Here is a 21,342-nt window from a genome sequence, read left to right on the forward strand (position 1 = left end):
TTACAAGTTTTCATTATCTTGACCTCTCAAAAAAGGTTGTTCTCACAATATTTAAAATCTATCTGATGCTGCTATTTTTGTAACTTTAAGACGTGCAAAAAAAACTTAATCGTTTGATCTAGAATATACCTGTACGGCAAGCATAAGTCATTTATATATAATTTATACACGTCTTCATAACTGAATCACAATTAATTAAATTTTTTCCATGTTTACAAATATTTTTCATATTTTATGCAGAAGTTTTTCAATCGTGTGAAATGTACTTTGTTTCTTATTTCTACATCATACATTGAATAAAAAAATTGTCTAATATTTTTTACAGTTTTGACTACATTATCAACATAGTTCAGCTAATATCACAATTGACGCAAGTGCGAAAAATCAAAATAAAAAATCGGTTTAATGGTGATTTTTTTATGCCAATCCAGATTTACCTACACGAAAAAAATCAACTATACGAGTATTGAACAGAAACCTTGACTGACATCTACTATTTTTCATTATAGAAACTCTCTAACAATTTTTGAATCAGGCAAGCATGAATTTAAAATTATTCTTTTTTGTGAATTTAAGAACTATTTTTCACTATGGATGTTCAATGAATAATAGAACGGCAGTCACGTGAGTTTGACTTAGCGATTTAAAAGATGATTTAGAATCATTAGAAGGTGGATGCTGTGTTGTAAAAAAATAAATTTATTATCATCATACTTATTTTAAAAATTCAGCAAAAAAAATTCACTTGTCTCTGTACAATAAATGTTAAGGTAAAAATTCTTTCAATAATTGTCATAATCGTTGTTGTAAAAAAATGGCAGGCTCTTTTTTTGTTAGACGCAATCTTCTTGTGACATGAGCAGTGGATTTACATATTCGAAACCTTCGAATTCCGATTGGTCGATCTTCGTGATTTCGTCGCTTAAAATAAGAAAGAAAAATAAAGAAGAAAATAAATCAGTTAGATTGCAATTGCCAAAATACATCGATCGAGAAGGGAAAAATCGATGTTCTTACCTATCATCAGGGGTTAAGAGGACTGGCTCCTCGGTAAATTCCGGCGGGAAATTGGCTAAATCTCGATCGGATTCGAATCTTGGCCTATAGGGCGGCGTTATCAGTTTTTGTTCGAGCTGCAACAATAAAGAGAAGACAAAATGAAAAGGATGCATGGATGTTAGTTAGACAATAGAAGCTAGAAGAGAGAAGATTGACTGACTTGCTCCCAGTCGATCGGTTTGAAGAAGGGGTGAGTCATTAGTTCTGTGAACGAGTTGACGCCGCTTCCGCAGCCCAAACGCTCCTTGGGGTCCTTGTTGAGGAATCCCTTGAGTGCACTGGCGGCTTTGACGGACAGGGACCTCGGTATACGTATAGTTTTTTCCAGGATTATCTGGAAGAGATAGTCCTCGGTGTTCTGATCAGGGTTCTCGGAAGCGCCGGCTATGTCGAAGGGACTCCTGCCCGCGAGCATCTCGTAGAGCAAGACCCCGAGGGCCCACCAGTCGACGGAGAAGCTGTAGTTTTCGCCGCGCAAAATTTCCGGCGCTATGTAGTTGGGGGTGCCGCAGAAGGTGGCGGTAGTCTCGAACTCGTGTATGTTCTCCTTGCACATGCCGTAATCGGTGAGCTTGATGTGGCCGTCCTGGTCGAGCAGCACATTGTCGAGCTTGAGGTCGCGGTATATGATGCCCTTGCTGTGGAGAAAGTTGAGCGCCAGACTGATCTCGGCCGCGTAGAACCGGGCGTGCTCCTCGGGCAGGCGTCTCTTTCGCTGCATGTGGAACATGAGGTCGCCGCCGCGAACCAGCTCGATGACGAAGAAGAGCCTCGAGGCCGTCTGGAAGCACGAGTGGAGCCCCACGAGGAACGGATGATTCGAGGCTATCTCGAAGACGTGCTTCTCCGTCTGGACCCAGTCGATGTCCTCGTCCTCGGTGACCAGGGCCTTTTTGATGACTTTCATGGCGTAGATGCACTTGGTCGACTTGAGCTCGACCATGAGCACCTTGGCGTAGGAGCCTCGGCCGATGACCTTGACCAACTCGAAGTCCTTGAGGCTGAGCTGCTGGCCGCTCGTCGCCCCGAGATCCTCGCTGTCCTCGGGTCTGTTGACGAGCTCCTCGTGCGGTCCGTCGGTGATTTTCGTCGTCGTTTCCGCCGTCGCTCCGGTTCTCAAGTACTGCGGCTGTAGCGAGTGAGCCGCGACCTCGGTCGAGTCGCTGTCGTTGCGCATGTGTCGGGCGGACGTCGTCGAACGCGGCGACGAGTCCTGATTGCCCGACGACGTGGCCGCGTTGTACGCGCCTATCGGCTGCTGATTCGAGCAGCCGATTTTGATGGTTTTATGGCATTTTTTGTGCACCAGCAGCTTGCACTGGGTGCATTTGAAGCCCTGGCGACCCAAGCCCCAGACTCGGTCGTGACAAAAGGCGCAAAAGGCTCGCTGCAATCAAACACCCCGCATCGTATTTTGTTCAATATGTAGGGAGTTGCAACAATAATCTTTACTACCTTGTTGAATCGTTTCGCTTGGAATACGTGACCGTTCACATGATACAGTTTTCGCCATCTTCGAGCCCCGCGTCTGTAGATGCTTCCTTAATCGTTATGAAAGTAACAAATGTATAAAATCGTGAAAAATATTAAACACCAAGAGAGACAATTGAGGATTTCTTACGATCTTCTCCTTGACATGGAAGTCCCGGGGCCATCGGTACATTAGGAAATACTGCTCGAGAGATGCAGAGAAGAAAACCATTAATAAAATTGGGTGCGAAAGAAAACGATTAATTGCAGCAGATTCAAATACGAACCATGAACGATGATTTCGTTGCTTTTTTCGATCTCGTAGAGTCTTATCGCCTCGTCGAGCTCTTTTTGCGAGGCTATGCGGCAGGGATCGCCCTCGTCGTCGATCCATTTGACCGTGAACTGCTGGTGGTGATTGGTATCGTCCGGAGCCGCTTGAAATCCGCAAACGCTCCTCACCTCGTCCTTTAATTTTTCGAATTCAATGTCCGAACTGATGTAAATAATTTGCACTTCCCTGTACATGAAAAAAAAAAAGAAAATTGACATTTGTATCGATTGACGTTCGTCCAATGGTGCAAACTCGTCGTGCGACACTCACCCATTGAAGATGATTTTTACCCTAATGTCAGCATCCACGTGCACCGTCATTTTTGGTTATTGGCAATATTTGGCACTGCTTTAATATTTTTAGGTAATCTAAATCGAAGAGAAAAATATCATCATTGGCGGTTTTATCGTTGCTATCTAGGCGATAGCATTGCTTTGATGGCTCGAAAGGAAATTCTTAACGATCGAAGAATAAAAACCTAATGGCTTTGTCGAGTTTCAACATTTTATAATATACCGGTTCATCGTTAAAGCGTCGATATCTTGCAAAGTATATACTGGTCGGAGCGATAAAGAACGAGCGTAATTCACGGCAGCGACCGTGCACTGTCAAGCCAACACGAGACGGACTGTGGTCGTTACGGCTGATACGTTCGCGTTAACGACATTTGACTCACCGACAACCGAGTGCCTGCAAATGGTCTCGAAACTATCACGGCGATTCGATTCTCAATGTGTATATACACCTTCCTCGCGCAGCAGTCAGATAAATACTGGCTGTGTGTATATACATATTTTTAAAGCCACGGAGAGGAGCGCGAGAGGCGATCGGCGCCTCGAGCGCGAGTCATTTGAAAGAATTTGAATTGGAGGGGATTTCTTTGTGTTCCCATATTGCATGCACGCACGACCGATGAGAATGGGAGTTTTATATTATCGCGCGTGGCCGGTTTACACAAGACAGAAAGAGAGAGACGGAGAGAGAGAGCAGCACTCGAGCACACGCACGATGAGCATCTGTCTGACTCGATCGTAATCCGTAGCAGTAAGCGTTCAATTTTATACACGAAACATTTCAACTAAAAATAATTAAATAGTCATCTCCAGTGCGAGGTAAATTGATTGGCATTTTTTTAAGGTATTGAGACGCCTTACTGTCATACGTCGTGAGATCGCGTTCTATAATTCGACAAATTTTGCACGCATCGAAATTATTTGTTGCAAGACAACATCGAGTCGTAAGAATTTAACTCGAGTACTCACCTAGATAGATAAGACGGAATAGACAGCTCTCACTTCATGTTAACATCGACGTTCTTCTTCCAATAAATAAAAAAAAGAAAAAAAGTACACACTCGATTATTATTTGAAGCCGGTGTCTGGATGTTTGAATTCGTCAAAAATATTTTCCTCGCACTCCGAGAGTAAGTGTATATGGAATTCCGTTATGAAAGAAAGAGAGAGAAAGAGAGATCAAGTGAGCGCTCTGTCGGTATACGTATGTATATATAGATATATTCTAACCGGACGCTATATGACTCGAGGAATTCAATTAAATTATTTTAACACGAATTCTGCACATTTGTACGGGATCGACATAGCATTGGCTCGTGGGTCAGAAAAAAACACACACACGCTCACTCACAAATTCACGTTTGGTACGTCACCGAGTTCTTTTTTCTCCGTGTGCAAGGCTCCAACTTGTTATGTGCGAACGAGATACTCTGCTAAAGATGCCAGCATCCTTATAGCGTCGATGTTTTCACTCGCACGACACAACTCGCACTACTGCTCCTACTCCACCTGCCCGTGGCTCTGCCGAGCGCGCCTCTACCTATACGTATATTGTATACACCTTGTATATCTGCTCCCGCTGCCCGAGCTACGAGAAACTCTATTATGTATACTTTCTCTTTTCTACGCGACCAACACTGAATCTCCGGCACTCGCTTCACGAGTTCAGAGACGAAAGGTGAACTGACCCAAAGACATCGACGGAAACAACGATTACTCGAAACTTTTGTGCAAATTTTCATATTTTCAGTACAGATTTTAACCTTATATAGTTTAATCGTCGCTCAACCATCGATCTTTACTTTTAAATTTGTTATTCCTATTATTCGTCGATGGGGACTTTTTCATCATTGCAAATTAATTAAACCGTTTGTGACAAGTATTGACGGCAATAGGAGAAAATTAAATTTAAAATGCATTTTCGAATTTAGATACAGAAGTTTAAAAAATTAAAAGAGCATAAGTTAGTTTTGCAATCTTAATATTTACTTACAGTTTGGTGCCTGACAAACAATCAAATAAGTGTCAAACGATTTTCAGAAATTGACATAATGGATATAATAGATTTTTTTATGAGAGATGCGAACTGCACAAAATTAAATCTAACAAGGAGACCACCCCAGCTCCGGGTCATGGATTTGCTCCAAAATTTTTTTGCGGTCTCCTGGTACCCAATACTGAAGCTCCCTGTGCTTAGTTTGATCTCATGGACCTCTTAGGGCCCATTTTTTAGAGGATTTTCTACATTATAAAAAAATCGTATTTCTATATCGATATAGAAGTACTTAAACGAAAAAATGCAACGATCGAAAGTTTCAACATTTTTCAAAGAATCTGCTTGAATTTTTTCTGAATTTTTGAGACTATCTATCACTTCATTCAAGAGGCCCAAATTTGACGCTTTTTTAATAGATTTTTGGACTTCTTAAAGAGAGTGGTAGAAAAATTTTGAAACTTTTGATCGTTGCATTTTTCCGTTTAAGAACTTCTATATCGATATAGAAAATAACAAAGAATTTTTTAATGTGGAAAATTCTCTTAAAAATGGGCCCTAAGGCTCATGAGATCAAACTAAGCGCAGGGAGCTTCAGTATTGGGTACCAGGAGACCCCAAAAAATTTTGGAGAAAAACCATGACCCTGAGGTGGAGTGGTCTCCTTGTAAGTATCACATTTGAAAATGCGCGCGAAACGCGCTTATATGCGTAACTAGTAATAAAAATGTCGAAAATTTGTCCAAAATTGCTATCCTTTCCCTCGCCCCTTTCTCATTAAACCATATATTGTAGATTACGTCTGAATAGATTTCGGTTGCATTTATCTATTTCTTAAATGACAACAGATTTAAAATGGTTCAAGAGAAATGTTGGACAACACAGGTGGTTGGACACTCACTACTATTTATTGAATTTATAAAATCCTAATCAATAGTTATCTTAACGAATTTTGTGTAGGAACTATAACATATTTTGCATTAAAGTTTTCTAAAGTGGTAAAAACGTACTTCTGTTGTCAGTGGATAAAAATATAGCTGCCAGCTTTTATGTTGAACATGTTGCGGTGCATTAGGAGCCTTAAAATTTAGGAAATTATTGGGTGTCATACTGCAAATGACATAACAATTGGAGTAAAATTTTGAGTAACTCTATATTGTATGTAAGTCAATTAGTAATACTTATTTAACAATTCAGTTACCAAAAATTTATAACTCTAGATTTTTTTTGAGAGGTACCTACTATAAAAATTATAATTTTGTAAAACTATATTTTAAGTTTATGGTGATCATTAAAGTGAATTAAATTGATTGTGGAGGATTATTTCCAACTATTTTTCAGATTTCAAACAACATAAATTACACATTTATTATTACAACGTATCTCTGAGTAGACATTAGAAATACAAAGATGATCTCTTCTTCTAATGCGGACGAAAAAATACTGTTTCTCGAAGTGCAGTGAAGAAAATATTTTTCTTTTGTAAATGCAGCAAAAACATTACACTATTAATTTATAAGAACAGAGAAATTGTGAAAAAATGTATTGAAAGGGGATAAAAAAGCATGACAAAAGTATCGAAATCTTTGGAAATATCGCAAAATGAGTCTGAGTGAGAGTTTGAAAAAAGTCAAAACCCCATATCCAACGTATTTTTCGACGAGGGATTAAATGATGACCTGGGATTTGAACTTAAATATACCTTTAATGCTACTATTTTCTTATTTTATGTTTTCTGGCATTTAATATTTTTTGAAAATGGGTCTTACTTCCAATATTTAAAACAAACAGTTTCAACTACAAGGGCTTGAGTTCACTTCGTTGCAATATCCATATTTGCAGATGCTTCTATAATTTTCGAGCGCATTTCTAAAGAAATTTATATAAATTTTGAATCGGAAATTGAGTACGTGAAAGAACATCAACAGGAAATTAAAAAAAATGTCACGATCCTCAAATTTGAAATTAGGTAAAAATAAATAAAAAATGTTGTAACATTTACGTGAAATTTAGGAAAGCTTTTTATGATTTTGACATAGCGATCTGGTTCAAGAACATTCCTTCAAATGTACTATATGATTTTAATAGTTTTGTTAAAGGCGGCTAATTTATATTTTATTTATAGCTTTATGGCCAATATAAAAAATAATCTTATTTTTCGTAAGTACATATAGGAAAGAGTATTTTGAAATTTTTTAAGCAAAATTTCTCATTGATAAGCCTTTGATGGAAAATCTATGGATGTCAAAAATTATGGTAAGTCCTATAATTTTAAAAATTATATTAGTCTATTAGTTTCTTTTACTGACGTTGAGTTTTTTTATTTATACCGATTTTGTTAATAATGTAGCAATAATCCCTAAAATGAGTCACGATTGATAAAAATCAAACTTTTTTTTTGCAAAATTATAATAAGCAAAAAAATGTTTAAAAAAAATTATAATACCTTAATGTCAGTACTCAGTACCTGTGCAAAAGATTAAATACAACAATAAAAAAAATTCCGAAATATGTCGAAAGTATTATACTTCTCCTATAAATTAAATTCAGCATTTTTTATCCAAAAATATTAGAACATTATCAGTGTTAGGACTGCTTCTGGCAGTCTCCTGGGGTGGATTTGAAATGGATGGTCGTTAAGTTGCGACCCATGTTCTGGAAATTTCGTCGAATTGCAACACGTTTGATTGTTTGGAACTAAAAAAATTAAAATTAACGAATGAAATTTCTGAAACTATCAACAAAGGCGTGCGAAATTTTATCCTAGTAATCGTGTCTTTAACAGATTCGCGATCAAGTGGAATGTCAACGCCTATAAAAATCCAATTATTTTTAAGTAAATATATATCGAAGTAAAATAGCTTATGATCGAATCGAATTATTATTGCTGTCGTGATATAATCCACAAGAAACACTGCGATTACGTCCCGGCCACAATAAAAGCCAATGGCAGCCATTTGGGTTCACAAATATATATATCGGCAAAGTAGTATTATTTTTATTTTTCATAAGATGAAAGATTTTTAACAACAAGATTGATAGGTAAAATCTCGAACGAACCTGCGGGTTGGTTAAAGAGAAACCTCGTTACGGCCGAAATGTCTAGCATATTTGGCCAGTGTTTAAGGTCACCCGCGTTTTTAGCTTCCACCAAAGGGGAATACCGTTCTTCTTCTTCATCTTCCATTATTCCATTCGTTCTGATTTCATCGTTTTTTATAGAACGATTTACCGAAGCTTTTGCCTATGTGAATAGTTTTTGAAAGGCCTCCAGTCCCTCTCTGAGAGTGCGAAGTAGTGCAAGCCCTTGCTTGGATGCAGAAGGTGCCGCTGCATCAACGACAGCCTGCTATGGATTTCCTTGCTTTCTGGATATGTCGATGAAAGGAACATTATTGTTGGAGCCGATCAACTCATGGGCTTGAATTGGAGCTGGTAGTGATGGTTGCGGTGGTCCAGGCGCTGGTAGTGGCGGCGGGACGGTCGTTAATATTTTTGTTAAATCTGTTTTTTTTCCACAAAGATTTCTTTTGGTTTTATATACGAAGCTGTATATCAATGAGAAATCAAAATATTGGAGTTTTAAAAAGTGCAATAGGTTTTTAGTTGTAGAACCAGAAGCAGATGTGAGGAGGCAAGGTTACGCAACAGACGTCTGCCAGTATGGTGATGGATTTCATCCTCTTTCCGCTGGTGATAAACGGACCCCGGTCTTATAATCGGCAAGCGCAGCGTAATGTTTCTTCCTTTTAAGACGCAGGCTGGTATGCTCTAGGACTCTTTCTTGAAAGTAGGTAGTTATAATCCTCAACGGGTAAGCAGGTGTTTACATTCGGCCTATTGCAGTAAGGATGTTGTTCCCCATGCCGTATAGAAGGCATTATTGACGTCTAGAGTGACTATGGATCAAAGCTCGCGGTCGATCAACAACGGGGAGTGATAATAATTCGATGACATTGATCGTTGATTTTTCTCTCCCGAAACCGTACTATTGGTCCGAGAAACCATCAGTGACCTCCGTATAGACCTCCAGGTGATCGCAGATTATTTCTGTGGTGGAAAGGCCTAACGAGATAACTCCATTTTTCGTGTTTTCGAGAAAAACGCGTTTTAAGTTGCGTACGAAGGCCTAGCTAGACGCGAACGACTAAAGATCTGTTCCTATGACATTTTTACCTATAATGAGGTATCTTTTGAACTATGTACTTGTGAAATTGAAAGACGCATCATAGTGATGATACGGAGCAAAAAATATGGACTTATCTCGTTAGCCCTTTCCCCGCTTAGCAGATAAGTCCACTTTTAGCGGTCACACTTTTTTCAATATCGATAATTTTGCTTAGTTTATGATCAAAACCTCATTTAATGATTTTACATTGATAAAATAGCTCATTTAACGTAATACTGGTGTCAGATCTCAAATCTTGCAACGAAAAAAGGCCACACTGAAAATCGCGAAAATGGCCCCTCGCGTATCAAATGTACCAATCGTATAGTGAAATTCACAACATTCGAAGAGTGTGAGAGCCATTTGTATGTTGAAATATAATTTTCTTCCATTTTCAAATCAATCTAGACTCTTTATCGCATTTTGGAGCTCGCAAAGGTGGACTTATCTCGTTTGTGTTATATTGAACGATAGGTGCTCTTTTCAGCTTTTGTGACACTTGTACCTTAAAGTAGACATAACATATAGGTAATTCATGTCATAAACTCGATTTCGAAAAAAATGGAGTTATCTCGTTAGTCCTTTCCACCACAGAATTTATTCTGTTGAGAATCCTGCCAACAGCGTACAGCATGTACATTGTACAGTGGCCAGTAAGATGATGGTTCTTCGGAGGGTTTGTTGTTGTTAGTAAAACGAACTTCTATCGCTTCTAGCTCGTCTTGAAGGTCCTGTTTTACAGGTGTGTTTATGTGTACATCGGATAGGACTACTTTTTTAGGATTTTCGGGTCTCCTGGTACTTAATAATAAAGCCCCCTATATTTAGTAGGAGGCTTTACTATTAGGTACTGGAAGACCACAAAAAAAATTTCAGGTCATTTGGTGACCTGCACCTCATGTGGTCTCCTTGTAAGTACAATAATCTTGACAAGATGTTTAAATTTGTTTCGTTTTAATAACACTCTAGGCTTAGTACATAAAAAAAAAACAATCATATTTTTAGAATGGAGCTCTTTGCCAATGAATCAACATCGGTATTGTTCTATTGATAAATGTGTTATTTTATTGATTATAGACCTGAAAATTATAATTTACTAAATAAAACCTTTATATAACCAGTAAATAAAATGCTTTTTTTAATTGATTAATCAAAAGAACGAGTTAAGGCATGATATAAACTCGAACAATGGTTTTTCATAACAAATAAATTTTTATTTCATCATTCCAGGTACAAATCGTGAATAGGCTTATTTTTCTTATACGTTGGAATACGAGTTATGCAAAATGAGGAAAAGTCCAGAAAAAGCATAATTGCTCATATTTCTTACTGTTTTAATAATGCAACTGCTTCTTCTCTTGAAATACGCTAGCTCAGAGTTTTATTCTTACTCCCAAGACACGATTCTAACAATGGTAAAATTCTATAAAAACCTTTTATTGTGTATTTTCTTATTGTATAATATCAATATAAGTTTCGCATTTTATAACAAGGATTATTCTTTATTTTTTCATTCAGTATTTATTCTTTATTATTAATTATTTTCTTCACTCCGGATGATGTAGCGCATATAATTGTTACTCTACAGAATCATTTTGCCTCATAATACTTTCACTTATTTTTAAGTTTTGTTTATACGTATGGATTTTTATGAGATATATCTAAACTTTCAGACAATAAAACTAGCAATCAATCTCAAAGAAGAATTTTCAAAAAATGTACAAGGTAATGCACTTTACAATAAGAAATTGCATTAAAATAATTTCTTTAAATTAAAACTAATACTTATTTCATTCTTTACCTCTGCTATAAATTGAATTCCCTATTATTTATTAATCTAAAGTTGTTCCAGTGAATATTTTCGGATTCTTTTATTGTATAGAATTCATAACCTTTTGTTGTATAAATTTGTGAAATAATATTCAATGGATCTTAAAAATTGTTTATTACACAATAGAATCAAATATTATCGATTATACCCCACAATGCAAAATTACCAATTACTACGCGAGGCTTGTACTGACTTGGTAACCATTGAAAAATGTTATCAAGTCACTCGATAATTCGATGCTTTTGTCGTTGAATTTATGTAATTAATGGTAAGCTCTTTATTTATTTCATTTTATCATTAATCATTATGATATATTTGTAATATATATTATATTACACTTATTTTACCTTATCAAATATTCAACTATAGCTGGCAATTATTAAGTTAGGCTTTTGATGAATCAATTGTTTTTTTATAGATTTATCAATTCACTTATGTAAAATTTCAATTTTTTTATCTGTAATTATTAAGTCAATTTTTTGCAAAAAAAAAACATTCAACTACTTGAGGATGTACCAAACGTTTTTGTTGATCTGCTCATTAATTCGCATTAAATATTGTTAATCTGTTAAAAATTCTGTTGTAATATATGACATAATAAGCTGAATACCCCATTCATTTAGAAAAAAGCTCTACGGTATTGTTGATTCCATGTCCATGTCGGACCCGTAAAAAATGATAAAAAAGTACTGCAAAATCGATGAATTGTGTAAATCATCAATTAGTTTAAAAAAACACAAATAAGGTGCATTAAAAAAATAATGTTAACAAGATTTTGATTTTTTTGATACTTCGATAATTATACTATTAAACATTTCGGAGGAAACAAGATTACAGGCATATTTTCGCGTTTATGGCGATAATAATAATTTATAAATAATAATAATAATGATGATAATAATATTAATAATAATAATAATAATAATAATAATAATAATAATAATAATAATAAAAAATTAATAATGACGATGATACTCGTACAGATGATGCGGATGATACGATAATAGTAATACAATTATGATTAATAATAATGTGATAATATTAATGATAATAATAATATCCAACATACTTCGAAAGCTTCTACGAGAGCAAACGCTAGTGTTAATAATAATACAAGCGTACATACATTATTTTAAATATTGTTTTCATTAACATTTTCGTCATTATCTTTCGTTGAGTTAGAATTCTTTTGTTTTTTCATTATTGGACTACTTTTTTACAAAAATAATTCTAACAATGTTGTAAAATACAACATAGTACTGAATTGATGTCACACTTTCTCATCTCATTCTTTCTAATTATACAAACTGGATTTTTTCTTTCGAAAAATAAAATCGAATAGTTTGACAGTTACCCGATTTAATTTTTTTGGATCGCTGAAGTTGAAGTTTTCTTTGGTACACGGTATACAAACACAATTTTTTTACAATACAACCAACAGCTCAACATGAGCAATAATACAGAGACAAAAAGTAACGAAGTCTAATGTCATTAGAAAACAGCTGGTACCAACCTACAACTGTCTTGTCAATTAAGAAATCATATTTTTCGATTAAAGAAAAAAGTCAACTGTTTTTTCTTTATTTTACAGTGAGAGATAGATCACATGTAATTTTGTAAGAAAACACAAAGTTGCACAACATTTTTTTTCTTCATTTCTTAAGATTCTTGCATAAGATAATATTGATTACACTTTTGATATGGTTATTGTATTTGACATTACTATTTTTTTCGTGGTTAAAATTTGCTTTCTTCCTTACTCACTGTATAATACTAGACTTTATGACAAAATGTTTAATTGCCGTCGGATAATAATATTAAAAATCCACTACTGTTTTTTTACACAATCAGTTGGTCAGCTATTATCGCCTAAATATTATCAATATGATTCTCGGTTTCGTTTCAGTTTTTCAAGTTTTAAATTGAGTTTTTGTCAAACTCTCACGAATGAGATGGAAAGCATTATTAATTTAGACAAAATGAAGGCCGCCACTTTGTTTTTTATACATTTTTGTGTACATGAATGTTTTCTTCAGACCAAGCTCAATTTTTAGATTTTGTATTCATTACAAGTATGTTCATTTAAATTCGACTTTTTAAATTATATGTTTATTTATGTAAAAAATGAATCAAGTAGAAAGTTTATTCAATAGGACTGAAAAGAATTATATCGCATGCACAATGGCGGTGCTTTCATAATGTATTAGTATATACGTATATGTGATAAAGACAAAGTTTTCAGTGACATTAGGAAATAACTTTTCTCAACAATATGATTGCTTTGTAGTCCCTTTTTTCGCTTTATACAATAGTCACTTGGGTTATTGAACCGCTACGGATCAGTTTATATTCATTTTATTTGATCAACCATCTTCTTTCCTATTTCTTTTCAATAAATTCCATTTTTTTCTAAATCCGTTATTACATATTTATAATTCTTTTATTTACTTCAATTATTGTATATCTAAATATGTGTATGTTTATCAATTCATATATACATACCCGTATATAAATATACACATTTATAATAGGCTAAATCTTAAAGTTTGATCGCTCAATAGTTTTTACATTTATATCTAAAGATTATTAACTTACTATGTACAAAGTTTTCATTTATTTTGGAAAAAGATATCTAAGAGGCCTGCCCCTCTCGCCGACTGCAGCATCATATTTTTACGATTCCATTTTCATTATTATTGATAATTATGCTTAAGGTCTCAAACGCACCCATGCACAAGTATTACTTGATTGTTTCAAGTCAAAGATAAATATTTCAAGTTATAATATTTGTAATTATAGTTATGTATTAGTGCACAAAACGGTGCCAATAATATTCGACTCGGACAGATCAAATAGTTCATTTTGACCCATATAATGTTTCAAAAATCACCTACTCACTTGGGGCTATACATAAAGTTTAACATAATTATGCATAATATCATGTTTTGTTCGCACAATCGAGTAGAGTAATAATCATAATAAAACTAGTAATAGTAATATTTCATTACACGATAATTACACGAATTTCCATATGTTTTATGCGTACTTGTATGTAAATACACACATACAGTAATGAATTATCGTCTAGAAAAATTATCTTCTACTTTACTTGTTTCAATCTGCTTGTATGCGTGAAAGACTAGGCCCCCGGTCTTTCCGATAAAAATATAAAATTCTACCGCATGCTGCGACAGCTTAATCATCAGTATATATTTATATATATTCAATGTTTAATATTTATACATATATAACATATATACTATTACAGCTCAAGTACAACAAATAGTTTGATGTGATGTTGCGTTTGGATTGTGATGTTTGAATAAACCTTTGTTATTTCATTTACTTCAATTATTTTTCATGAGAGTTCACTGCTTCGACAGGTAGAAACTCTGACAATATAAATTCCTGTTTCATAGCGCAATCATTTGAGATTTGATACGATCGACTCGTTTTTTGTTATTTTTGCGCATCAATTCCAATCGTTATGTATTTCAGCGTTGGCTACCGCGACGCACACACGTTGTTTTTTTTATTACAGTTCACAAATCGAGTAACTATACTCAAATATTGTGATGTAATAATTATTCTTAACTCTTGATGTTCGTAGTAATTTGTATTACTGTATTATGAAGACAAAAACATATCAAATGAAGACGACAACGTTGAGAAACAGTACAAGAAGTGGTAAAGTTGCTCTAGAGAAGTAATACTATATTACTATGTAATTACTATAATTACTACTACTGGCTTATCGGTCGATTTTGCATCTGCTGTTGTTGATGTTGCATTTGCTGTGATGGTGTCGGTAGTACAGGTGACGGTTTGCCCGTCTCATTTACCGTGACCAGTCTTGTTTCCATCGGGTAATTCCAATTATTCATCATTCTTGTTTGCTCGATTGTCGGGCATATCTATAAAAATAAAAAATGAAAAAATAAAAATTAGTTTGTATAACTCTACCCACTTGCATATTTATTTATTCATCATAAACAGACACATGAAATTCACCGATGAAAACAATTATGTTCGGTCGCTTTATGTATACAAAATAACAATTGAATGCTGGGAAGCTTATGAAAAAAGGAAGAGAAACCCTTGGATTCTATCAGATATAAGAATTACAAATAGCATTGAATACAAAGGTAATTATTCTGTCAGGATTTTTTCCCTATTTCTTAAGTTTACAACAAAACTGCGCACGTGTATACACAGAGCAAACGATTGTCATCGCCATCGATGTCTTCCAGGATAAATGCTAAAAAACTACATGAGAAAAAGAAAGTAATTCATAAAGTAACCCAATCTGTTGTACCTAAAGACGTTTTCTCACTCTCAATATATGAAAAAAATCCTCATAGGATCGATACAAACAATTTCATCGTTCAAATATATACTTTAATAGCGTTAAACGTACAAGCGCATATTACAACTGTTACCCGAATTCTCGTTTTTTTTTTAATTTCAATAAAATGAAAAAAAGTAAGGTAAAATACATATCCGTCATCGGCTTTTAACATGTACAGCGCGGTTTTCCTTCTGGGTTAAATGGGCTTCCGCTTAGTGCAGGCGCGGCCTTTGCTGCTGTTGCATCGTTTTCGTAGAGGGAGAAGAGAAGGAAAAAAGAATTGGAGGAGTACGAGAGAAAGAGAGAGAGAGAGAGAGAGGGAGAGAGAAAGAAAGAGAGGAAAGGATAAAAAATGAAGAAGACGAGTTCTGTGGAATCGACTTACCGAGCTATTAGGATTCTTGGCCATGAATATCATGAGGGAGCGACTGCGACTGCAAAACGGCCTCAACTCTGGATCTCTGCTTATACCATCCACTGAATCGACCCCACCAGTACTGTTGTTGTAAAAGACAATGAAACAGAAGAGAAAAAAATTATACTCTGTATTATATGCTACGTGTTTAATATTAAATGTATATATAATATGAGTATATATGTGTATGTGTATGATGTTTGATTTTTTTTTTGACGAAGCGTAAAAACAATGAATTTAGTTGACATGTTATATGTAGGTGTGGAAGTCATGGGCAACGAATGATTCACGAACGAATGAATAAACTATTGAGTGCAACTGTAGAGTCGATGAAAATCGAGTGCTGGATGTGCAAAGTGATTTTACTCGAATGCAAGTAGATGCACAGCTTGCGGAAAACCTAGCGATGAGCAAAACTCTTTCTCATAACGATGAGACATTACAAAAAGCATTATATACTATTATATATTTCCTCGGTCAGTCTCGAGGTTTACGGCTTTGCCTTGTCGTTGCAGGCACACGTGCTCCCACAGTACCATTAGATACTTTTAATTTCAATTTCCCATGACCTTCAATCTTGCTGTGTCGTTGCTGCTCTCTCTCTCTCTCTCTTTCTCTCTCTTTCTCTCTGCTGCACATTCGTCATCTTTGTGCCGGTACATATATATTGAATTACGCATCCGCTGCCGTTCTTACAAATTGCTCAATCATGAAAATACCTTTGTTATTGCCTTTGCTTTTTCAGAGTTGCCCGCTGTTTTTTCAATTAGTCCCCCCCGAAAGCTCGTCGGCTAATTAAGCAAAATAGAGATTCCCAAGGAAGAAATCCCATCGAAATCGATTTCGTTCGCGAAAATGAAGAAAAAAAAATACAAGTGCATGAAGAGCATAATCAGGCGAAGACGAGGGTCTGTCATAATATAAAAATATTGTGCGCGACTTCTGTCGAGCGCCATCAGGTCATTCATATCGTCCATCTGTCGTCTTCGACGCTTCTTTTTTGCATTCACTAACTCTCTCTTGTGTACTTATTATGTTATGTGCCACCAATATAATTTCTTCGCGAAAAAACAACTTCACTTCGAAGAAAAAAAAATGTGCTGAACTGTTTGTATGTTTATGTGTATGTGAGCATGAGTGAGTATATATATATATTATATATGTATGCACTTATGCGCAAAAAGACTCACCTCGATTGCAATTCTTTCTGCTTTCGCTTACAATGGATGTAAACAGATATAAAGGTAATGACGGCTAAGAATACTGCTATCGTCACTGCGCCCGCTATACTTGCCGTCTCAAGCATTACTCGTTGCCTTGACGCTGTAAATCGGAAAAAAATAGTTTGTTTTTTATTGGCTCGGAATAAATTAAATCATCGAATGATGATCATATCGATTGATTATAAAATATCTGCGTCATTCGTAACATTTTCTCAAATATACAAGACTTTCCAACGCCGGTGAAACCGTTAGGAAATTAAAATTTTGTTAAGTCATTTTGTTTTTTTTTTCACTTATGAAGATAAAAATAATAATTAAAATAATAAAAATATATAATTCAAACGACTGAAGCTCAAAATGTTATCTTACAAGGAAATGATGCGGCATCGCGGAGTGCATTTGCGAGTAAGACCGAAAAAGATAAAGAAAAAAGGAAAGCAATACTCACGCAGATAGGAGCCATCGAGATCTTTGAATTCACATCTTTGACCAATGTAGCCGTTGGAACATCTGTAAACATAAGATTATATGAGTTGATTGCTGAATTGACTTGCACGTGTCTGATCTCCACAAAATTGAAATACTATCACGCGTAAATTCATCGATCACGAGCACATTTTGCGCAAACATGCACGCACGACGACTTGATGAATCTACTGAGATTTTTCTCTTTTCCAAGGACTCACAGGACGAAGTCACGGTAAAAACGTGTCTAAACAAGCACGAGCACGGATTATGGAAGAAAAAAGCATCAAGCGCTTTAAACGTGTGCATATACCCACGCACGATTCGACGTATATTAAAGATACAATAAGCGCAAAGGAGAAAGAGCAAAACTGCCTTTCTCTCTCTCTCTCTCTCTCTCTTTCTCGACGGCAGCTACATGCGCTAATTGTCTGTACAGTGACCTCTTGCACACTCAGACCTAACGTACCCGCAGCTATATTTGTGTGTGAGTGTGCGTTTGATGCGCTCTCGGTCTTTGCGACAAAGCCCTTTTGCACGCGTGGGAAAAGCGGAGCAAGAGATAGACAGAGAAAGAGAGAGAAAGAAAGTTATGTCACGTTGTTTTCTGCGCTCCTTTTTTCCTTAGTTTCTGTTTTTTTTCATGCGTTACTTTAAAACTCACTACGGATGCATTATCACGATCATTGTCACTGCTTCTCGGTACTATTTTTCTTGTGCGGTCTTCCCTACATGTATGCATGTATAAAATCGATTACCGGCAAAGAGGAAGCTCCGTTTTTTTCATTTGTTTTATTTTATTTTATTTTTTGTCAAGGTGCAATACTGGCGACGACGATGACTTGGTCATGAAATCCGTCAATGTTTGACACCATTTACGGAATTCTTCATTACCGATAAAAAATCATGGGAACTCGGCTAATGATATTAAATCGAATTGTCGCAATATGTTTGTTGCATATATCAGATGTATGTGCATTTATTTAAAACTTTTTCCGTACAATTGCTGATACAGGGTAGTCGGGCCAATCAATGACCGGATACCATTTAATGAACATTTTGGAAAAAATAATACGAAAAACAATTAAAAATATATTTATGTGGACGTTTTTTCATTGCAACTTGTTTTCCACGTCCAACCATCGTGTAACAAGGAAAAATAATAATTAATGCACATCCAAAAGTGGTCATTTATTGGTCGAAAGCGGCCAATCACTGGTCCAAGTACACTCATAAAAAAAATGATTTATTTCGTTGATACTCACAAGCAATTGTAAAGCAGCGAATCGACGATTTTAACGGTAAAACAGGTAGCTCCATTGAGACAGTACCACTCGGCGTAATCGGGCGGACATGTGTACATATGGAATGTGATGTTGGGCCTCGGCGTAGGCGGCGGTGGTCTCGGCTTCGGCGTCGATCTCGACGAACAGGCATCTGTAAAACGTTGGTCGTTCATTTCATCAATCGGTAATGTTTATCGCATAATCTCGTGTCAGCTGGCGTAGTCGCGAATGCAGCGCGCGGCATAAGGGGCAAGGAACAAGACAATCCCCTCTCGTATACGCGCTGGCTGGCAGCCACAAAGGACGCGAGGCACAATGACGATTCGTGACCAAGACCAGAAGATTTGGCATTTGTCATGCGCGGTGTCACGTACGCGCCCCTGCCTATCAGCTATTGTATTATGCGGGCTACCACTTTCCGGGAGATTTGTATACGCGTATATTTAATATACCGAGAGATTCCAATCGGCCAGCGAGTAAAAGTAATCCGAGCTGAAAATTTTGCGCGGCAAAGGGATGAAGTGCAAGAATCGACGAACCGTGGCTGGCTCCCGAGGCGCGTCAAACGTCTGCTTCTCTTATGAATATACATCTGCACGCGCGCACACATACGCACGTATCTCGTGGTAGCCCTTGAGCCGAGCGACTTATCTATTCGACGATACCGCGATATTTTTAATTCCGTATCGCAACAACCTGTCTACAATAACATAGCATCTGTCACTTACGGCTCATCGCCTTCATCGTCGCACTTGGCCGCGTCAATTAACGAAAATATCAGCGGCTCCCTCGATCTCAACTTTGTTCGCGTGTGTGTATACACGTGACGAGCGTTTTAAAATAGAGTAACTCGATACAATATCAATAGAAAACGAAGAAACCCTTGAAGACGTCTTCATCGGGCTACAAATTGTCTAATTGAATACGGAAATTTACGTTAGTCGCGGATATTTTCATGAACGATGGGTTGTGTGCCCGACGCGCGTCGACGTCAATCCAAACTACTTCCCTCTCGCGCTCCCTTCCAATTTTCAATGCGAGCCACGAGAAGAAGGGCGACGAAGAAACGAAAAACGAAGGCAAAAAGAGAAGAAAAAAAAATGAAACTATGGCATTTCTCCGGATGCTTGCACTCGATCTCTAATTCACGTATGGCATTATGAATATGCATAAATTACGCCGCGTAGGTCTAATCGGGCTCCGTCGAGTCTTTTCGAGTAGCGGCACGCGTCGTCAGCTGCTCCATGAGTAATGAGCGCTGCACAGATTTTTCATGCATCAAAAGTACTCGGCCTCTTTCTCGATTCTAAATGAATTTGTTAAATGAGTTCCGGTGCGTAAGTTGACGTTAACGAAATTAGTCAAAGTTGAGAGACGCGTGCCGCGACACGAGTACAAATTATTACGTCGCTGCATAGAAGCGTAAGCGAGAATTAGTAAAAGTGCGCGAGTTCGGTTAGTTTAGGATGGTCAGGTCGCGCTCGGCACGACACAGAGCCGGGGGTACATGGGTATATAAGACGATCGTGTGAGAAATAAAGAGACAAAAAAAGACTATAACTCACCCGCAGCGCCAAACAGTCCATAGGATATGAGTAAGAAGGTGGCCAAGTAGCTGAGACTGCCAAAGGCTGCACCTCCAGCACTGTGACTATTATAACTATATTTATAACTACAAGTTTTTCGGCTGCTGGTGCGGCACGTACTATTAGCGGAACTCGTACTGGTGCTAGTGAGGGCTAAGGCGGGCGGCCTTCGCCTCGTCACTTGCCTTTTGCAAAATCTCCTCTCGGGGCTCGTGCTGTTGGCGTTTGTCGTCGGCTCGCATCGATCCTCATCCAATATCCTCAGTCTCGTTCTGTTATTACTGTGTTTATTACTATTACTACTAATTGGGCTGTAGCTGGCATCGGAGCAGCCACGAGGGTGAAAGCTCGAGGTAGCCGCTGCCTCGTGCTCTTGCTCGCTGAGTCCTAGAATCCGACACGAGCAGTGGGATTTGGCTCGGCATCTCGTGCAACACGTCCTCGTCGGCTCCTCTTGCTCGAGGCCTGCCTCCGCTGGCGATCCTCTCGGCTGCTCCTGACGATGATAATGCCGTTTTTGCGGCTGCTGTAGCTGCTGCTGCTGCTGCTGCTGCTGTTGGTGCTCCTCCATGGCCTCAGTAGTGGTAGCAGCTGCTGGAGCTGCTGCTGTTGCCTCTGCGACAGCACCACCGACGCCGGCAGCACCTGGTTATAACTGTCGCCTTGGTCGTCGTCGGCCTGTAACACGATACGAAAGAGTCTGGGTTTAGAGATGAAGTGAATCCGTCAAGAAGGGATCTGCACGCGCGAGCCAGCCAGCAGCGCTCGGAAATGATGCAGGTGATGCACGCGACATGGCACACGCCGAGCTGCTTTGACGTACAGCGCTCGCACACATATACACATACGCGCGGACACGCACACACGCACA

The 21,342-nt window shown here is 37.3% G+C and overlaps 2 protein-coding genes across 5 annotated transcripts in view; both read right to left on the reverse strand.

The window, feature by feature from the left end:
- Positions 1-676: 676 nt before the first annotated feature.
- On the reverse strand, positions 677-4,694 carry LOC106653020 (atypical protein kinase C-like). 3 transcript variants are annotated; one of them, XM_014372233.2, is made up of 9 exons: positions 4,508-4,694; positions 4,126-4,178; positions 3,134-3,231; positions 2,817-3,049; positions 2,681-2,731; positions 2,515-2,600; positions 1,220-2,446; positions 1,018-1,133; positions 677-921 (listed from the first exon to the last, which is right to left on the reverse strand). In XM_014372233.2, the coding sequence occupies exons 3-9, from the start codon at positions 3,181-3,183 to the stop codon at positions 834-836; spliced, it is 1,851 nt and encodes a 616-aa protein (XP_014227719.1). In that variant the 5' UTR covers positions 3,184-3,231; positions 4,126-4,178; positions 4,508-4,694; the 3' UTR covers positions 677-833. The 3 variants fall into 3 exon arrangements, with proteins under 3 accessions (XP_014227719.1, XP_014227718.1, XP_014227720.1); XM_014372232.2 differs by having other exon boundaries at positions 4,126-4,694; XM_014372234.2 differs by lacking the exons at positions 4,126-4,178; positions 4,508-4,694 and adding an exon at positions 3,540-3,643.
- Positions 4,695-13,601: 8,907 nt separating this feature from the next.
- LOC106653153 overlaps positions 13,602-21,342 on the reverse strand; it is a 63,282-nt gene continuing 55,541 nt past the window's right edge. For both annotated transcript variants that reach the window (XM_014372446.2, XM_014372445.2), the window contains exons 2-7: positions 20,451-21,149; positions 18,865-19,036; positions 17,583-17,644; positions 17,102-17,234; positions 15,882-15,993; positions 13,602-15,062 (exon numbers count right to left, since the gene is read on the reverse strand). In XM_014372446.2, the coding sequence (XP_014227932.1) occupies positions 14,892-15,062; positions 15,882-15,993; positions 17,102-17,234; positions 17,583-17,644; positions 18,865-19,036; positions 20,451-21,042 (1,242 nt within the window). In that variant the 5' untranslated portion in view covers positions 21,043-21,149 and the 3' untranslated portion in view covers positions 13,602-14,891. The remainder of the gene's footprint in view (positions 15,063-15,881; positions 15,994-17,101; positions 17,235-17,582; positions 17,645-18,864; positions 19,037-20,450; positions 21,150-21,342) is intronic.

The sequence above is a fragment of the Trichogramma pretiosum genome, unplaced genomic scaffold, assembly GCF_000599845.2.
Source record: "Trichogramma pretiosum strain Unisexual culture from Peru unplaced genomic scaffold, Tpre_2.0 scaffold8, whole genome shotgun sequence".
Classification (NCBI taxonomy): Eukaryota; Metazoa; Arthropoda; class Insecta; order Hymenoptera; family Trichogrammatidae; genus Trichogramma; species Trichogramma pretiosum.

Coding starts and splice junctions, on each gene's coding strand:
- LOC106653020 (XM_014372233.2), bottom strand. CDS start 3,183: ATGACGGTGCACGTGGATGCTGACATTAGGGTAAAAATCATCTTCAAT. Junction 3,050..3,133: donor GTAAAAATCATCTTCAATGG/GTGAGTGTCGCA, acceptor TTTCATGTACAG/GGAAGTGCAAATTATTTACA. Junction 2,601..2,680: donor TCCATGTCAAGGAGAAGATC/GTAAGAAATCCT, acceptor ATAACGATTAAG/GAAGCATCTACAGACGCGGG.